The following is an 18,422-nucleotide window of genomic DNA, read 5'->3' on the forward strand; positions in this document are numbered from 1 at the left end:
AGTAACCCTGGTAATAACCAATCAGAAAACAGATGGAGGTCCAGCCACACGCATACAGGGGTTGCCCTTGGAGGAAGCCAAGGTTGTAGCAGGTGGCTGGAGATGATTGGTTTATGTTCTGACATTTCTACTCATCCCCATTGGGGATGCAACCAATTCTATACAACAGGAACACAGCCGTCGGCAAGTTCACGTGTGTGTGGGTGCGTTCAAGGCGTGTGTGCGTTTAAGCGTATGTTTAAGCGTGTGTCCGCATTAGAAATCACGGTGTACAGTAAGCCTGATGGTATTTGAGTGTGAGGAATGCACAAAGCAGTAACACTCGCCTCCCACCTCACAGCAGTTCATCTGCCTCGATCTCAAAGAGAGATAACCCTCAATAACTATTCCAGCTATGCTCCTGTGATCTGGCTTTGTGTGTGTGGCGTGCGTGCGTGCGTGCGTGCAAAGCCAAAAAAGCTCTTTGTCTCACTACAGGCCTGACAACATTATTTCAGTGCTCTCAGTGCTCTGGGCCCAGAGAACAAAGAGAGCTGTAGTGGATTTAGAGTTCCCCCTTTAAACAGTGTCTCCGGGGTTATATTAATTGATCAATAGTTGGATTGATAGGGAAGAGTATGTGTCACTGTTAGCAGCAGAAGTCACCCTCAGGTTGCTCACTATTTATACATCGGGAGGCTCTAATCTTGGACGCTGATTGGTTAAAACCGCATTCCATCCGGTGTTAATTCCACAAGTTACCACCGGCTAAAGCTATAACGTGGAAATGCCTATTTACACTGTTCAATCTCACTGTCTCGTCAGCCCAGCCAGACAATTTATAAACTCGATCTCCACTGTAAAAAGCATCTAGACATGATCTCCCATTTCTTTCAGAATAGCAATAGGTTTTCAATAGCGGAGATCTGTATTTGAACTAGCTGTCTGTCTCTCTGACATTTGCAACATTGTTTCAATATTGACATTTGATCTCCAGCTGTCCCATAGTAATGAACATGTTGGCGGGGTCGGGAGTCAGGACAAGACAGACAGGCAGCTTCTCTCAGCCAGTCGAAATCATGAATCAGCATCATTTTTATAGACAAATACAAAGAAATGTCAACAGAGAACAGGTCAAACGAAACGTAGTGTTGGCTGTGTTGTTGGCTAGCTCCTCTGAACAAGTGTCCTGATGAGAGAGCACCTTTTCTATGCCAGGAAATTGTGCATCATTAGCTCATTGTTATGGATCTACCCAAATAAATGTCACTAGAAAACAGCTTAAACAAAGCAAATGCAGCTACTACGCTGTATTTCTCGATGCACTGTTTGACGTGACTGTAAGTTAACCGTAGTTGGCTAGCTAGCAAGGAAGGGATAATGCCAGCCAGTATGGCAATGGAACATTTACAACAAACAACTAGGTCTGTGTGTGTGTGTGTGTGTGTGTGTGTGTGTGTGTGTGTGTGTGTGTGTGTGTGTGTGCGCGCGCACTGGGAACAGGCAAACTGCAGGTTTTTTTAAATGCATTGTCTGTCAAGACCTCTGACAACTAGGCAAGGCAGTGGGAGAAAGTTATCCTAATCTTTCAGTGCGACGTCTCATCTATCTTGTGCATTTCTGATACAGGCGTCTATTCTTCACTGATAACATTGGATGGCAAGGTTCCATCTCATCACAACGTCTAGTTCCCATTGCCTAGTATCACTCTTGAGTGTCGGCCATTATCTTGCCCTTCCGCGCCATTGGAAATTATCTCCAATTCTCTGCGAGTATGAACATCTTAGTTTCCACCAACAGAGATTAATTCATTAGCCTAATAAGGGTGAGAGTTCTACCCTATTATTCCACAGTGAGAATTACCAGAGATCAGCTAATCCTAGCTGTTGTCCATCCAAGAAAACCCCTGCACTTCATATTTAATTAGTCCTTACCTCCTCCGACCTTGGAAAAAGACGCTTCAATGCCTGAACAAAAGCTGCTTCAATACCGGAATTTCTCCTGATCGATCACACCAGCTTTCCCTTGCCTGATAATGAATAGCCTAAGGGATGCCGTACAAAACAAACGTCTCCTGTATTAAACATACTGTTTACAAATCACCATCCTTGAGAAATCATTGCTAACTGGAGAGTGTAAGTGTGTGAGGTAGTCAAGCATTTAACAGTGTTTCATCCGCATTAATCACATGAGGTGAGACGCCTCTGTGGAGGCACCCCTAGAAAACAGCAGAAAACACACGCACACACACACACACACACACTACTTAACCCAATGTCGAGATTGCGTGTGCCGCGCCGCCTCTGTGCACCCCTAGGAAACAGCAGAGAGATGCCCTGTCTTACACACACGTATATACACACACACACACGCACACACACCCACCCACCCTCGTCCACCCACCTACACACTTAACCCAACTCACCGAGTGTGTCTTTGATGTTTTTCACCAGCGAGGCCTTCTTTAAGCTGTTTTTCCTCTCCACATAGTTAGAGGGGACGTAGCCGGTCCGGTTGGAGGTGTTCCTCACCTTCCACCACGTCTTGCTGTCATCCAGGAGCCACAGCCGCTCGTTTTTCCGGATGTCAAGTTCTTGTTCCTGCTGAGCCGAGTAGTCCCACTTGGCTATAACTATCACCTCCTCCGTCATTTTTCATGGAGTCCTTCTGGAACAGAGAGAGACACACAGAGAGACATACTGTTAGGGCAGGGTGGGGTTAACAGCAGGGCTGTGACGATGCCCTTATCGCAATATTCTTTACATGGCAAAAATGAAAAACACAAAAACTCTTTAAAAACAATGTAAAATATTGTGTGCAATAGCTAGGAAAACAAGGCCCTTTAAAAATGATGTAAAATATTGTGTGCTATAGCTAGGAAAACAAGGCCCTTTAAAAATGATGTAAAATATTGTGTGCTATAGCTAGGAAAACAAGGCCCTTTAAAAACGATGTAAAATATTGTGTGCTATAGCTAGGAAAACAAGGCCCTTTAAAAATGATGTAAAATATTGTGTGCTATAGCTAGGAAAACAAGGCCCTTTAAAAATGATGTAAAATATTGTGTGCTATAGCTAGGAAAACAAGGCCCTTTAAAAACGATGTAAAATATTGTGTGCTATAGCTAGGAAAACAAGGCCCTTTAAAAACGATGTAAAATATTGTGTGCTATAGCTAGGAAAACAAGGCCCTTTAAAAACGATGTAAAATATTGTGTGCTATAGCTAGGAAAACAAGGCCCTTTAAAAACTATGTAAAATATTGTGTGCTATAGCTAGGAAAACAAGGCCCTTTAAAAATGATGTAAAATATTGTGTGCTATAGCTAGGAAAACAAGGCCCTTTAAAAACGATGTAAAATATTGTGTGCTATAGCTAGGAAAACAAGGCCCTTTAAAAACGATGTAAAATATTGTGTGCTATAGCTAGGAAAACAAGGCCCTTTAAAAACGATGTAAAATATTGTGTGCTATAGCTAGGAAAACAAGTACATGCGACTCTGGATGATGACATGATGATGTTTGTTTACAATATTAGCTCTGTTTTCCTAAAGAAGTCAAATCCACTTTGTGTGTTGTTTCCTTGCCACGATACTAAGGAATTGTCCCTGCCCTAGTTAACAAGGCACTTAACACGCAAAAATGGCACACACAGACGAACACCAGCAATACACACACATGAATAAAATGATGAGGTGAGCCGTTTCCGTGCAACCCTAGAAAAACACGAGAGAGAGAGAGAGAGAGAGAGAATGTTTCTCACACACACGCACATTCACTCTGAAGCCATTCTCAGAGGGATGGTGCCATCCACCACTATGGTCTGTGTGTGTGTCTCAGACGGACTGTGTGCAGGCCTCGTCTTGGCACTCGCGTGTCTGTCACACAGCTGTTGTTGTAAGACATCTGGCAGAGCGGAGCCTCTCTGCCCTGTAATCCAGGTTGGCTGAGACCTACCATGTGTGTGTGTGTGTGTGTGTGTGTGTGGGTGTGTGTGTGTGTGTGTGTGTGCGTAAATGAGCATGTGTGACACTCAGGACTCGAGGTAAGTAATCAAAGGAACCACTAAGCTGGGAGTTCACGCTTTACTTCCAAACCACACGAGCCTCCTCTCCTTTTTACCAGCTTCTCTTATTCATCTTAAATGTACTGAATTATTCAGTGACACACTGAGCAGAGCACTGTTCTATGTTAAATGTGTCTATAAAACATGGCTTATGGAAAGAGAGAGAGAGAGAGAGAGAGAGAGAGGTAAGGCAGCCAGCACCTGCAGGCCTAATAAGGAATAAATCAAACAAATCCAGGAGATATCTAGTGCTGCTGCACACTGAGGGTAAACAACACAAGGACTGGTGTCTATTCATAGAGGGAGGGAGGGAGGGAGGGAGGGAGGGAGGGAGGGAGGGAGGGGAGGGAGGGAGGGAGAAAAACAGAGTGAGATACCAAGATAGAGACATTAGGGACATGAGGGGAAGTAAAAGAGATGAAAGGGGGAGTAGAAAAGTGAGAGAAAGAGAGAGAATGAGAAAGCCAGAGAGAGAGACAATATGGAGTGCTCTTTTACTGGATGGTGTCTCCAGCAAGACTGTGTGGTGTCTGAGAGATATTGCAGTGACAGGCCGTTTTTCCTTCCAGGGCCAGTCAGAGGTGCGCTCGCACATCGTCCTGACACCCTCCACGGGGATGAGGCTGTGAGCCAGCCGGCACCGGAGTCCCCAGCCCTCTCACCCATCACCCTCCGCGGGACGGCCTCTTGACAAGTCAGGGAGGGGGGACTGGGAGGTTCCAAGCGCCAAGCAAAAATTATAATGCACACACCTCAGAGCTGTCACACTAACCACTGGCCACTTCTCCGCCTGACTGAGACCGTCTTATTCACCGATCATACGGTCTTTCTTTTCAACGTGGAAGGACAGTTTCGCAGACCCAGATCAAACTCTTTGAATAAAAAGCACGCGCTCCTCGATTGAAAGTGCTCTTTAGTCTAAGAATAGGTTTAACCAGAAACAAGTATGTGGGGCTGCAAGGGCTGTCTCTTTACTGATTCGCTGTTATTTCTACAGCCCATTGAGATCGATATGACTCAGTAAGGCTACAAGTAAAGAACCTCAGTGACCCAGCAAGAGAAAGCCACTATTGTCTGAGAGTGTTGATGTCACACGACTGGAATTCTTTCCTCTCTCATCCATGAGCGTAGGGCAGGAAGAGCCTGATAAAGGCTGTCAGTCTACTCTCATCAACTGGCAGGGTTAAAAACACAAACAAGTACATTCTTTTCAAGCAAAAGTTGCTTTTGTGCACTAATGCTGAAAACAGATATGCAAATTGCAAAGCCATAAAACATATTAACCTCAACGCATATTAAACCATTTTGATTGATTATACAGTTTCAGTTAGTCAACTTGACTTCTGTCTGATTGTACCCTAAGCTCCTTTTCTTAACCCAAGCATTGGATGATTCCGTGGGAAAGTCAACCTAAGCATATACACTAAAGTTAGGCATTTCCAAACGAAACTACATTCACAATTATGCTTAAGGTCTATACGTTGCAGTTCACCATTTTTTTCATGTAGCAGTTTAAAGAGGAAATTGCATGAATTTTGACCATTACAGGGCCAACTCTCAAAAAATGTTTTTTACAACTTTCGTATTTCATGGCTTAAAGGGCTCACAGAGCTTGTTTTTCCACCTCACAGCTGTCAGCCAGTGTTAGTTATGGATATGAGGTGTTCATGAAGCAACACAGAACAAATGTACGTGTCTTGAGTTGTGTTCGCGTGTTCTACTGTCTTGTAAATATATGACATTATCGCGATACTTAGGTGCCTATATGATATGTATTGCAAATCTCACAATTCTATATGTATTGCGAGTCGATACTGTGATTTGATTGCGATTCCACAGTCCAAACATATTGTTCACCATATGTCTGCTGCAGACAAACAAGAGACAGGTAATGTAACGGTCATGAGAAAACAAGTGTGGCTCTCTATTTAAAAAAAGAAGATGGAGAACAAGCTATGAAGGAAAAACATTGTGGTTCAGGTCCTGTCAACTAGCGCAAAAAAATAATATTGCGATAGTCAAAACGATACAATATATCGTCAAAAATATTCTCGATATGTAAGTGCATCAATTTCCCCCATCACTATTGATGTGATATCTTAACTTCCGAAGCTTTGGCATTCACCAGATTTAGTGTGCTGGTTCTGAGAAGTAGTCTTTAGACTTTTCCTGAAGCAATTGTTGAATTCTTGAAATTGTTGATATCTTGAAAATGTATGTGTTCTAGCTAAGATTCTCTTGCCAAATATAATATATGCTGAAGTGCATTTCTCCTACTTGGCAGTACTGTTTTTTAGACAGAAAGATGAGAAGAGTATTTATCAACAATCTGTTAAAAGCCCTGGAGTGACTTTTCAAATGAAAGCACCCCAAAATATAAAGACTTCATTCAGTGTCCACAAAAGTGGATACAAATCATATTGATAAAGAGAAAAAAAGATCATGTATTAGGTTGTGGTGCCTGGCCTTGTACACTATATTCAGACTGCCTGTAATTATACAATCATGATGTACTATGCCTACTGCTGATTTTTTTTAACCTCAAAATGACAAACGCGTTAAGATAGATTTTGAGCCAAGAAATCATTAAGATTTGATTGTCTATATAAGAGTTCCATAATGGCGGGCGTAACATCCCTAACGGAGGGCGTAACATCCATAACGGCGGGTGTAACGGAGGGTGTAACATCCATAACGGAGGGCGTAACATCCATAACGGAGGGCGTAACATCCATAACGGAGGGCGTAGCATCCCTAACGGAGGGTGTAACATCCCTAACGGCGGGCGTAACATTCATATCGGAGGGCGTAACATCCATAACGGCAGGCGTAACATCCCTAACGGAGGGCGTAACATCCATAACGGAGGGCGTAACATCCATAACGGAGGGCGTAACATCCATAACGGAGGGCGTAACATCACCAAACGGAGGGTGTAACATTACTAACGGAGGGCGTAACATCCCTAACGGAGGGCGTAACATCCATAACGGCGGGCGTAACATCCATAACGGCGTGCGCAACATCCATAACGGAGGGCGTAACATACCTAACGGAGGGCGTAACATCCATAACGGTTGAAGTAACATCTATAACGGAGGACGTAACAACCTTAACGGAGGGCGTAACATCCCCAATGGAGGGAGTAACATCCCTAACAGAGTGCGTAACATCCATAACGGCGGGCGTAACATCCCTAACGGCGGGCGTAACATTAATAATGGTGGGCGTACCATCCATAACGGAGAGCGTAACATCCATAACGGCGGGCGTAACATCCCTAACGGAGGGTGTAACATCCATAACGGAGGGCGTAACATCCATAACGGAGGGCGTAACATCCATAACGGAGGGCGTAACATCCCTAACGGAGGGTATAACATCCCTAACGGCGGGCGTAACATCCATAACGGCGGGCGTAACATCCATAACGGCGGGCGTAACATCCCTAACGGCGGGCGTAACATTAATAACGGCGGGCGTAACATCAATAGCGGCGGGCGTAACATCCATAACGGAGGGCGTAACATCCATAACGGAGAGCGTAACATCCATAACGGCGGGCGTAACATCCATAACGGAGGGCGTAACATCCATAACGGAGGGCGTAACATCCATAACGGCGGGCGTAACATCCCTAACGGCGGGCGTAACATCCCTAACGGAGGGCGTAACATCCATAACGGTGGAAGTAACATCTATAACGGAGGGCGTAACATCCCTAACGGAGGGCATAACATCCCTAACGGAGGGCGTAACATCCCCAATGGAGGGCGTAACATCCCTAACGGAGTGCGTAACATCCATAACGGCGGGCGTAACATCCCTAACGGCGGGCGTAACATTAATAACGGCGGGCGTACCATCCATAACGGAGAGCGTAACATCCATAACGGCAGGCGTAACATCCCTAACGGAGGGCGTAACATCCATAACGGAGGGCGTAACATCCATACCGGAGGGCGTAACATCCCTAACGGAGGGTGTAACATTACTAACGGAGGGCGTAACATCCCTAACGGCGGGCGTAACATCCATAACAGCGGGCGTAACATCCATAACGGCGGGCGTAACATCCCTAACGGAGGGTGTAACATCCATAACGGAGGGCGTAACATCCATAACGGAGGGCGTAACATCCATAACGGAGGGCGTAACATCCCTAACGGAGGGCGTAACATCCCTAACGGAGGGTGTAACATCCCTAACGGCGGGCGTAACATTCATAACGGAGGGCGTAACATCCATAACGGCGGGCGTAACATCCCTAACGAAGGGCGTAACATTAATAATGGCGGGCGTAACATCAATAGCGGCGGGCGTAACATCCATAACGGAGGGCGTAACATCCATAACGGAGAGCGTAACATCCATAACGGCGGGCGTAACATCCATAACGGAGGGCGTAACATCCATAACGGAGGGCGTAACATCCATAACGGCGGGCGTAACATCCCTAACGGCGGGCGTAACATCCCTAACGGAGGGCGTAACATCCATAACGGTGGAAGTAACATCTATAACGGAGGGCGTAACATCCCTAACGGAGGGCGTAACATCCCTAACGGAGGGCGTAACATCCCCAATGGAGGGCGTAACATCCCTAACGGAGGGCGTAACATCCCTAACGGAGGGTGTAACATCTATAACGGCGGGCGTAACATCCCTAACGGCGGGCGTAACATCCATAACGGAGGGCGTAACATCTCTAACGGCGTGCGTAACATCCATAACGGAGGGCGTAACATCCATTGCGGTCGTTTTTCCTCTCTAAAGTAATCATGTAAATGACAATCTTTTCAAAATGATCGTTATCGATAGCAATGGCTATCCATGTTTTGACCTGAGACGTACAAACTCCGCTAGGTTGTCGTCTTGTTCCATCACCACTCTGCTGTGTCTGCTCACACCCTGTTCAGCTCGGTGTGCAGTGGAAACGCCAGCATGGTGCCGTGGTAAGTTCTTCAAGAGATGTAATATTTCATAAAAGGGAAATAGAACATTGTAACCGTAAATAGAACATTGTAACCGTAAATAGAACATTGTAACCGTAAATAGAACATTGCTCACACCTTAAATCAGTCAAAACAGTTATGGTAGAGTATAGGAATCTGACAACATGGAGAAATAACTATAATGCATTTTCTTCTCAGAAGATGGAGGAGACAAGCTGTCCGAGGCTTATTCAGGAGGGTTTGGAAGATCGCGACCTGCTCTGGCATCTCAGGAGAGAACTGAGACAGAAGGTCAAGATCTCAGCCTCATCTAAACACATACAGGAGACGTTTGTTTTGTACGGCATCCCTTAGGCTATTCATTATTAAGGCAAGGGAAAGCTGGTGTGATCGATCAGGAGAAATTCCGGTATTGAAGCAGCTTTTGTTCAGGCATTGAAGCGTCTTTTTCCAAGGTCAGAGGAGGTAAGGACTAATTAAATATGAAGTGCAGGGGTTTTCTTGGATGGACAACAGCTAGGATTAGCTGATCTCTGGTAATTCTCACTGTGGAATAATAGGGTAGAACTCTCACCCTTATTAGGCTAATGAATTAATATCTGTTGGTGGAAACTAAGATGTTCATACTCGCAGAGAATTGGAGATAATTTCCAATGGCGCGGAAGGGCAAGATAATGGCCGACACTCAAGAGTGATACTAGGCAATGGGAACTAGACGTTGTGATGAGACGGAACCTTGCCATCCAATGTTATCAGTGAAGAATAGACGCCTGTATCAGAAATGCACAAGATAGATGAGACGTCGCACTGAAAGATTAGGATAACTAGTCAAGAGGATTTCTCCCACTGCCTTGCCTAGTTGTCAGAGGTCTTGACAGACAATGCATTTAAAAAAACCTGCAGTTTGCCTGTTCCCAGTGCGCGCGCACACACACACACACACACACACACACACACACACACACACACACACACACACACACACACACACACACACACACACACACACACACACACACACACACACACACACACACACACACACACACACACACACACAAAATCACTTTCTTATTGTGCATCTTGTGTATATTGTGCATTTCCACAAATATAATACTGAACTGAGAGGAAGGATAAGAAGGTATTATTTAAAGTTATTATTAAAGTCTTTAATAGATCATTAGGGCACAAAGCATGTATTAACCAATAACAGAGAGTGATTATGGTCAGGAGAGCAGGGATTACCCTAGAGGGGATAGGATCAGGAGGCTGGGGAGGACGTGGACCAGTTTTCAGTGTAATTGCATAAATGTGCAGCAGGGTCGGAGCTGCCTGTAGAGAGAGATTCCTAACGAGTTTAACCAGGCCCAATTTAGCCAATTCCTTCATCTCCATCTCACCTAGCTCTGTAATCCAATTTGAGGATCCTTTTCATTCGTCTGAGAACCAGGAGAGAAGGGGAGGAGAGGGGAGACTAAGAGAAAGATGGGGGGGTGAGAGAGAGGGTTGGGGTGAGTAATACAAAGGGAGCGAGAAAGAGAGGGGGCAGAAAGACAGAGGGAGAAAGAAAGAGTGATGTATTTCATTAGAGAAAGGAGGACAGGACCAGGAGAGAGACTGGAAGAGAGGTTCGTCACCATGCCACTGTATGACTCAGTGTGAGAGCAGCAGAGTGCTATAAAGACAACCACCTCAAACAGGAAACCTGTAGACCCAGACGGGGATGCAGTGCAGAGCTTCCAGTCCCGACCTGATTAGAGGCTGTAGGAGCAGGCAGTGCAGAGCTTCCAGTCCCAACTGGATTAGAGGCTGTAGGAGCAGGCAGTGCAGAGCTTCCAGTCCCGACTGGATTAGAGGCTTTGGAGCAGGCAGTGCAGAGCTTCCAATCCCGACTGGATTAGAGGCTATAGGAGCAGGCAATGCAGAGCTTCCAGTCCCGACTGGATTAGAGGCTATAGGAGCAGGCAGTGCAGAGCTTCCAGTCCCGACTGGATTAGAGGTTATTACAAGCAGGCAGGGCACACAGACGCCCAGTAAGGCACAGAGGCTCAGGACAGTTCCCAGTGCCAGCTGTGCTCTCTGCTCCCCCTTCAACCCCCCCTGCTGGCTGGGTGGCATGTCTCAGCTCACCTAGGCCTAACCAGCCCTGACAGCAGGGACCACTGCCAGGGTAGCATGTCATGCCATGCCAAGGGGAGGGCATGTGAGAAGTGTGGAACTAATAGACAAATTTTGTGTGTGTGTGTGTGTGTGTGTGTGTGTGTGTGTGTGTGTGTGTGTGTGTGTGTGTGTGTCAGTGTTTCTGTAAACCTGTAATAGCAAAAAAATACAAAAGCTGATTTTTGGCACAAGCCAATTGTCCAGGAGAAGAAGAAAAAATCCCATTGTGAAAGAATGTTTTCTATCCTATTGATTGATGGAAATACCAGTCGATGTAAATACATTTGACTGGTCATGCTTAATGGTCTATAGGTTCATTAGCATAATTTAGTGGTATTAAATTGGTGCGCGTGTACAGTATATTCGTTACGTTTCCCATTTATTTAATGCGTACAGATACAGAGTCTTTGAGCGGGAAATCTGTCAGACAGTGCGAGGCATCGGAGGGCAGGCTTCTTCAGCACGTCACACACCACTTTGCAATGAACTGGAGGGAGTATGCATTTTGAAAACATATACTTCATTGTTTGAAACCTGAACGTTCTCCTACATATTATGAGGCATGCCTTACCTTGCTTTAAAGTAGCCTAGCCAAAAATCTGACCATATCCGTGGAGGCAATTATTTTATATCAACTTTATTCCATTATCCAGTAGGCAAAGGCACAATCCTAGTTATATTAGCAACCCATGCTAGTTGTTGCACACCAGATCTCCCCTCTTTCGAACGGATATTTTCATCTCGGTCACTTGACACTGCTTGCACGTGCGGTGCGCTTCTGACAATGGTGTTTTCCAGCTAAATATTATGCTTTGTGCGCATTGCTGCGCGTATAATGTATATACATAATAGTTCATCGCCATTTTAAGCTAAACGTTCTGATCTGTTGCATTTATGTCGCCTGGTTGTATGACTTTGGAATCTATCATCCTACAACTGTCCCAGAGTCTGTTTGGAATAGGCCATTTCTCTCTCAACAAACTGACCAATGACGTCAATTTTTCTACTATGGGGGATAGTAGATTAAAATAGGCTTGTGGTTTTGCAGTTTGTTACTCATCTCGTTGGCTGAGGAAAAGTAAATGTGGACAATTATTCTAACATCTTCAAAGTGCACATCAGAATTTGGTAAGGAGGACCGCACATTGTTGAATCCTATAGACTCGCAGGTTCTGTTAATGTGAATTACAATAATCTCAATGTGATTCTGAGCACCGTGGGTGGACGCCCTAATCAGATTACGCACCCAATGCATATGAGTCCGGTAATCCGGCCACATTTTCCTAACTGAAAACCCTGTTGTGTGTGACAGGAGACAGGTAGTCCCCTAGGGTCCACTCTTCCTCAACCACTACATGAACTACTCTCATCCTCTGATCTCTAATAGGTATCCTACAGCAACCATGTCTGATGGGACACCAGAGTTGAAGTAGAGACTTCAAGCACACCATTACCCATCATACAGTTAGTTATACAGACATGTTTAACCTATTTGAAACATCTGCTATTGAGCCACCCATCAACCCCTGCAGACAGCCTAGAAGTCAGCTAAGCTTCTCTGGGCCTCTCTCAACACAAGGATGAATAACTCATGTCCTTGAGGGCCAGAGTCTGCTACCTTTCCTTATTGCCTTTGAATGAGTGCTACATTTACACTTTGCCTGGGAGCAACAAAAAAACAGGATTGTGGTTCTGGAGGACCGGAGTCTGTTGCTGTGCCTCTGTCTGAACAAACACTGGGCCTACAGCTAGTCTACACAGACCAGCAGAACAGAAGGATGAGACATGCAGAGCCAGAGCTGAACACAGCAGTAGCCCGAAAGGCGGCTTCCATTTTTATTACAGCAACATAATACTCAGAGCATGGTGTTCAGCAGCCAAAAAACACTGCACTGGGGGGGCAAAGAGAGGGAGCATTCTACATCTGGAAAAGCGAGGGGGGGGGGGGGGTGATAGAAAGAGGAAAAGAAGAATTGAGAAAATTATCCTCCATCCATAAATGTCCATTGAGCATGAGGGAAATGACATTTAGACAGGCTGAGTGTGCTGATGCCCAGACAGACAGAGTAATCCCCATCGTCATCATCGTAATAATAAATGCCCTTGGATATGTCAGCCTGGGATGTGATGAATTCATTTCGGCTCTGCTGTCCAGACCAGTCCAGAATCCCGTTGAGGGGCTGATGTGTAGTTGTGTATCACTAATATAAAGACGCAGATGGTTAAGCTAGCAGAATGTGTGTAGATTACAAAATCAACACATCTGACACAACAGTTGAAGTCGGAAGTTTACACACACCTTAGCCAAATACATTTAAACTCAGTTTTTCACAATTCCTGACATTTAATCCAAGGAAAAAATCCCAGTTAGGATCACCACTTTATTTTAAGAATGTGAAATGTCAGAATAATAGTAGAGAGAATTATTTATTTTAGATTTTATTTATTTCATCACATTCCCAGTGGGTCAGAAGTTTACATACACTCAATTAGTATTTGGTAGCATTGCCTTCAAAAAAGTTTAACTTGGGTCAAATGTTTTGGAAAGCCTTCCACAAGCTTAAATTGGGTTAATTTTGGCCCATTCCTCCTGACAGAGCTGGTGTAACTGAGTCAGGTTTGTTTGGGCTCCTTGCTCGCACACGCTTTTCCAGTTCTGCCCACAAATGTTCTATAGGATTAAGGTCAGTGCTTTGTGATGGCCACTCCAATACCTTGATTTTGTTGTCCTTGAGCTAAGTATGCTTGGGGTCATTGTCCATTTGGAAGACCCATTTGCGACCAAGCTTTAACTTCCTGACTGATGTCTTGAGATGTTGCTTCAATATATCCGCATAATTATCCTCCCTCATGATTCCATCTATTTTGTGAAGTGCACCAATCCCTCCTACAGCAAAGCACCCCCACAACATGATGCGGCCACCCCCTGTGCTTCAAGGTTGGGATGGTGTTCTTCGGCTTGCAAGCCTCCCCCTTTTTCCTCCAAACCTAATGATGGTCATTATGGCAAAACAGTTCTATTTTTGTTTCATCAGACCAGAGGACATTTCTCCAAAAAGTCAGATTTTTGTCCCCATGTGCAGTTGCAAACCATAGTCTGGCTTTTTTGTGCCGGTTTTACAGCAGTGGCTTCTTCCTTGCTGAGCGGCCTTTCAGGTTACGTCATTATAGGACTCGTTTTACTGTGGATATACTGTAGATACTTTTGTACCCGTTTCCTCCAGCATCTTCAGAAGGTCCTTTGCTGTTGTTCTGGGATTGATTTGTACTTTTCGCACCAAAGTACGTTCATCTCTAGGTGACAGAACGCGTTTCCTTCCTGAGCGGTATGACGGCTGCGTGGTCCCATGGTGTTTATATTTGCGTACTATTGTTTGTACAGATGAAGGTGTTACCTTCAGTTGTTTGGAATTTGCTCCCAAGGATGAACCAGACTTGTGGAGGTCTACAATTTATTTCTGAGGTCCTGGCTGATGTCTTTTGATTTTCCCATGATGTCAAACAAAGAGGCACTGAGTTTGAAGGAAGGCCTTGAAATACATCCACAGGTACACATCCAATTGACTCAAATGATGTCAATTAGCCTATCAGAAGCTTCTAAAGCCATGACATCAATTTCTGGAATTTTCCAAGCTGTTTAAAGGCACAGTCAACTTAATGTATGTAAACATATGACCCACTGGAATTGTGATACAGTGAATTATAAGTGAAATAATCTGTCTGTAAACAATTGTTGGAAAAATTATTTGTGTCATGCACAAAGTAGATGTCCTAACCGACTTGTCCAAACTATAGTTTGTTAACAAGACATTTGTGGAGTGGTTAAAAAATGAGTTTTACATAAACTTCCGACTTCAACTGTACATCCCTCCAATTTGAAAAATAAAGATGAAGGCCTACAAATTATCAAAATGTTGCTTCTTCAAGGCAAAGGGGGAGGGGACGACAACCCTACGTGAGTGGAATCAGCTGCTAGCCTACAAGTAAACTACCATTTACACAAACAGAACTTGGACCGTACCCAAAACTGTCTCGATAAAAGGTTTGCTGATTTGGCTTTAAGTCTGCGTATTCTTGCTGTGCAGGCCACAGTAGTAGAATGGTGTGCACTAGCTTGTGGCTCCCCAGTCTAGGAGAGATACAGAGAGCCGGGTTTAGCCATGCTCTGGTTCACAGAGGAGCAGAGAGACTGGTCCACTCTGGTGTGCTGCTGCTGTAGGCTTAATTGTAGGTATGAGGGGTAAGTGTGTGCAGACTGTGATGTTCAGCACATGAATACGGTTGTTGGCATGAGTGTCAACAGACAAAATAAGTACTCTGGGAAGAGCCCCGAGTCAGACCTACATCAGCACTCATGTAGGCAAGTCCACTAAAAACATACCCTCACATCCCGAAGTACCGTACTCTAGGGACATACCTGCTAACGTAGGGAAGGCTAGTCTTGGACACGCACATGGACACGCACATGGACACACACATGGACACACACACACACACATAGATACAGGCACTGGTGGAGGTGTTGAGTGGTTCATTACTTTGTGCAGATGGGTCTGCTGCTCTCTGAGCCAGAGACTACTCCACCACTGAGAGACTCAGTGAAGCATTAGACCTTATTGGACAGGGAAACGCATTCTCCATTGTTCTCACATGGTTGAGGTTGAAACACTATAGGCTCTTCTGGATTGATGTCATACTACAGATTTAAAAATGGTTGTTTTATATTCGACATTCATGTGAACACCAATTTAAGTGCAGGCTATTTCTGTGCTGGCTTACAGTGACTGAACTGGGAACCGTCCCTATACTCACTGCTGCACCATGTGCTCTGCTCCCAAACTGCACTTCTCTAAGAGAGGCAGATGAGCGGTTGTGTTCAGACTCAGAGCAGTTTTGACCTGGTAAAATCACTACATTTCCCCATGCAGTTGAGACCCGGAGACCAGCCAGTTTTAAAGAATAAGGAATAAGTAATGTGATGATACAACAGTATTCAGTTCCACTCAGCCCACAGTACCATGCTGAATGGCTTTTTGAAAAAGGTCAACGTTTTTAATACAGCTCCTCTCTTTCTCTCTCCCTCCCTCTCCTCACCGCGCAGCAATTTCTTAATTGAAGTGAGGTTCGGTTTGGCTTTTATAACCCATAAATGTCTCTGAGCGCTCCCATTTGCCTTACTCAGTTGTAGCCTATTAAAGATATGGATCTCACTACCAGCTGTAATGGGAAGGTATTATCTGTTCTCGGTTCACGCCGACTCTCTTTGAAATTCTAAAGCCTGTCCTTGAATAAGAGGAAGGCCAAAGACTGCAAATTAACAAATGATGTATGGTTTGATTCTAATGGTTATTTTTGTATTAATCATTTTCCTTTAGGGGCTACATTGTGGTGTTTTGTAATATTAGTTTGTCGAGGCTGTTTGATCAGACACAGCCAACATATCTCAACACTAGGCTAGTTCAAGAGGATTTTTTATTTTTTATTTAACTCGGCAATCGAACCAGGGTCTGTAGTGACACCTTTAGCACTGAGTTGCAGTGCCTTAGATCGCTGCGCCCCTCGCAGACTGACAACTGTTTTTGTTGCTGTTTAGTAACCCTGTCTATCTGTTGGTGCCTGCCTGGTTAGCACTGGTCTGTAGAGGCTGTTTGTGTTATGACAGCTCCCATGGTGCTCTCTGGACCGGAGGTCACCGAGGTCATGTTTCTGACTTCCTGTGTGCAGAGGTCCGCTTGTATTGCTGCCACGGTCACTTCCTGTCTCCCCAGGGCCGTCTTCTCCCCTCCTCCAATGAATCCCTACTTCCCTCCAGGGTCAAGTCTTTCCCAGCAGCTGGTTCATGGCAGTCAGGTGTCACATGGTTGAGCATGTGGCCAAGAGAGCACAGTGCAAACTGACACCACGGCACTGTTTACACAGGCAGCCCAACTTGGATATATTTTTTGGGGGTCTTTTGACCAATCACATCATATCGGATATTTTAAGAGCTCATCTGATTGGTGAAATGACCAAATCAGTAAAAAATAAGAAGAAGAAGAATTGGGCTGCCTGTCTAAACTCAGACCACTAGTATCAGAAGACAGACCAGAAGAGGCTTGCAGACACACATTGGCTGCTATAGGGCCAGGCCTATCTCATGTTGGCACAGCTGTGGTTTAAAACACAAGCATACACACTTTCATTAGACCTCTATCGTAATATTGAAGAGGCACAGAAATGAAAAGAGCCGAGATTACACATATTTCTACATCTAGTCTCTCAACAGAAACAGAAGTATACTAAAGGGATTTATAAAGGACTTTGCTTTGCTTGACACATAAACACACATTTTGATCTCAGTGTAAGTGTTGAGGAATGTTCTCGGCTTCGCTGCCTCACTTGCCTGCTTCCTTAATGACAAAGATCCTTAAGTGAAAGCATTGCTGCCAAGAGGCAAATCAATTCTAAAGCTGGGGACATTTGTTTGCATGCCAGCCAGCCGCCAGCTCCTCTGTGATCAATCTCACTGTGCCTTGTGTTGATTTTACTACCCAGCCGATGCCATTCCCCTCAACCTCAATAGAACGGACAGAGTTCCAGCTCGTTTGAGGAACAGAATGTCTATCATTGTACAGTGCTGTTACAACCGCTGCCAAACCCAAATAAGTTGACCTTGGACTCTGTCTTATATCGTGCTCTAGGGTAGTGGAGGGGAAGGAGGATTCTCTCCCACTCAGAGTCACAGCATTCCCATGATTTCTTTACACCGGGGACCAAAAACCAAGACCAATAGTTTTTCATGACCGTGTGGCCTGACCAGATATAGCCGCTAAAATATGGCTATTCCGGCTATACTTTGAGGGAGAAAGCAGCAGTATCCCCTTAAAAGGAGGTAATCCAGTGACATCAAGGGAGTTTACTGTTATTGCACTGTGAGGCTGAACAAGTATAAGCCATTGAAATTGCCACTGTGACTGTGGAGAAATGATTATACACAGAACAGAAAATATAAACAACGTGTCAAGTGTTGTGTCCCGTGTTTCATGAGCTGAAATAAAAGATGCCAGAAATGTTCCATGCACACAAAAAGCTCATTTCTCATCCCTGTTTGTCAGCATTTCTCCATTGTCAAGATAATCCATCCACCTGACAGGTGTGGCAAATCAAGAAGCTGATTAAACAGCATGATCATGATCACTTTAAAAGGCCACAAAAATGTTCAGTTTTGTCACACAACATAACGCCACAGATGGCTCAAGTTGAGAGATGTAATCGGCATGCTGAC

At 44.8% G+C, this 18,422-nt stretch overlaps 1 protein-coding gene and 1 long non-coding RNA gene across 4 annotated transcripts in view; both read right to left on the reverse strand.

Annotated features, from left to right (window-relative positions):
• Positions 1 to 18,422, reverse strand: part of LOC149982327 (uncharacterized) — a 139,437-nt gene that overhangs the window by 101,291 nt on the left and 19,724 nt on the right. The window lies entirely within an intron of this gene.
• LOC110527469 (cytoplasmic protein NCK2) overlaps positions 1 to 18,422 on the reverse strand; it is a 67,227-nt gene that overhangs the window by 21,349 nt on the left and 27,456 nt on the right. For 2 of the 3 annotated variants that reach the window (XM_021608747.3, XM_021608750.3), the window contains one exon: positions 2,405 to 2,646. In XM_021608747.3, coding sequence (XP_021464422.2) covers positions 2,405 to 2,630 — 226 coding nt within the window. In that variant the 5' untranslated portion in view covers positions 2,631 to 2,646. The remainder of the gene's footprint in view (positions 1 to 2,404; positions 2,647 to 18,422) is intronic. The other variant, XM_021608749.3, reaches the window with a different exon arrangement.

The sequence above is a fragment of the Oncorhynchus mykiss genome, chromosome 7, assembly GCF_057628025.1.
Source record: "Oncorhynchus mykiss isolate SJ-2025 chromosome 7, ASM5762802v1, whole genome shotgun sequence".
Taxonomy (NCBI): domain Eukaryota; kingdom Metazoa; phylum Chordata; class Actinopteri; order Salmoniformes; family Salmonidae; genus Oncorhynchus; species Oncorhynchus mykiss.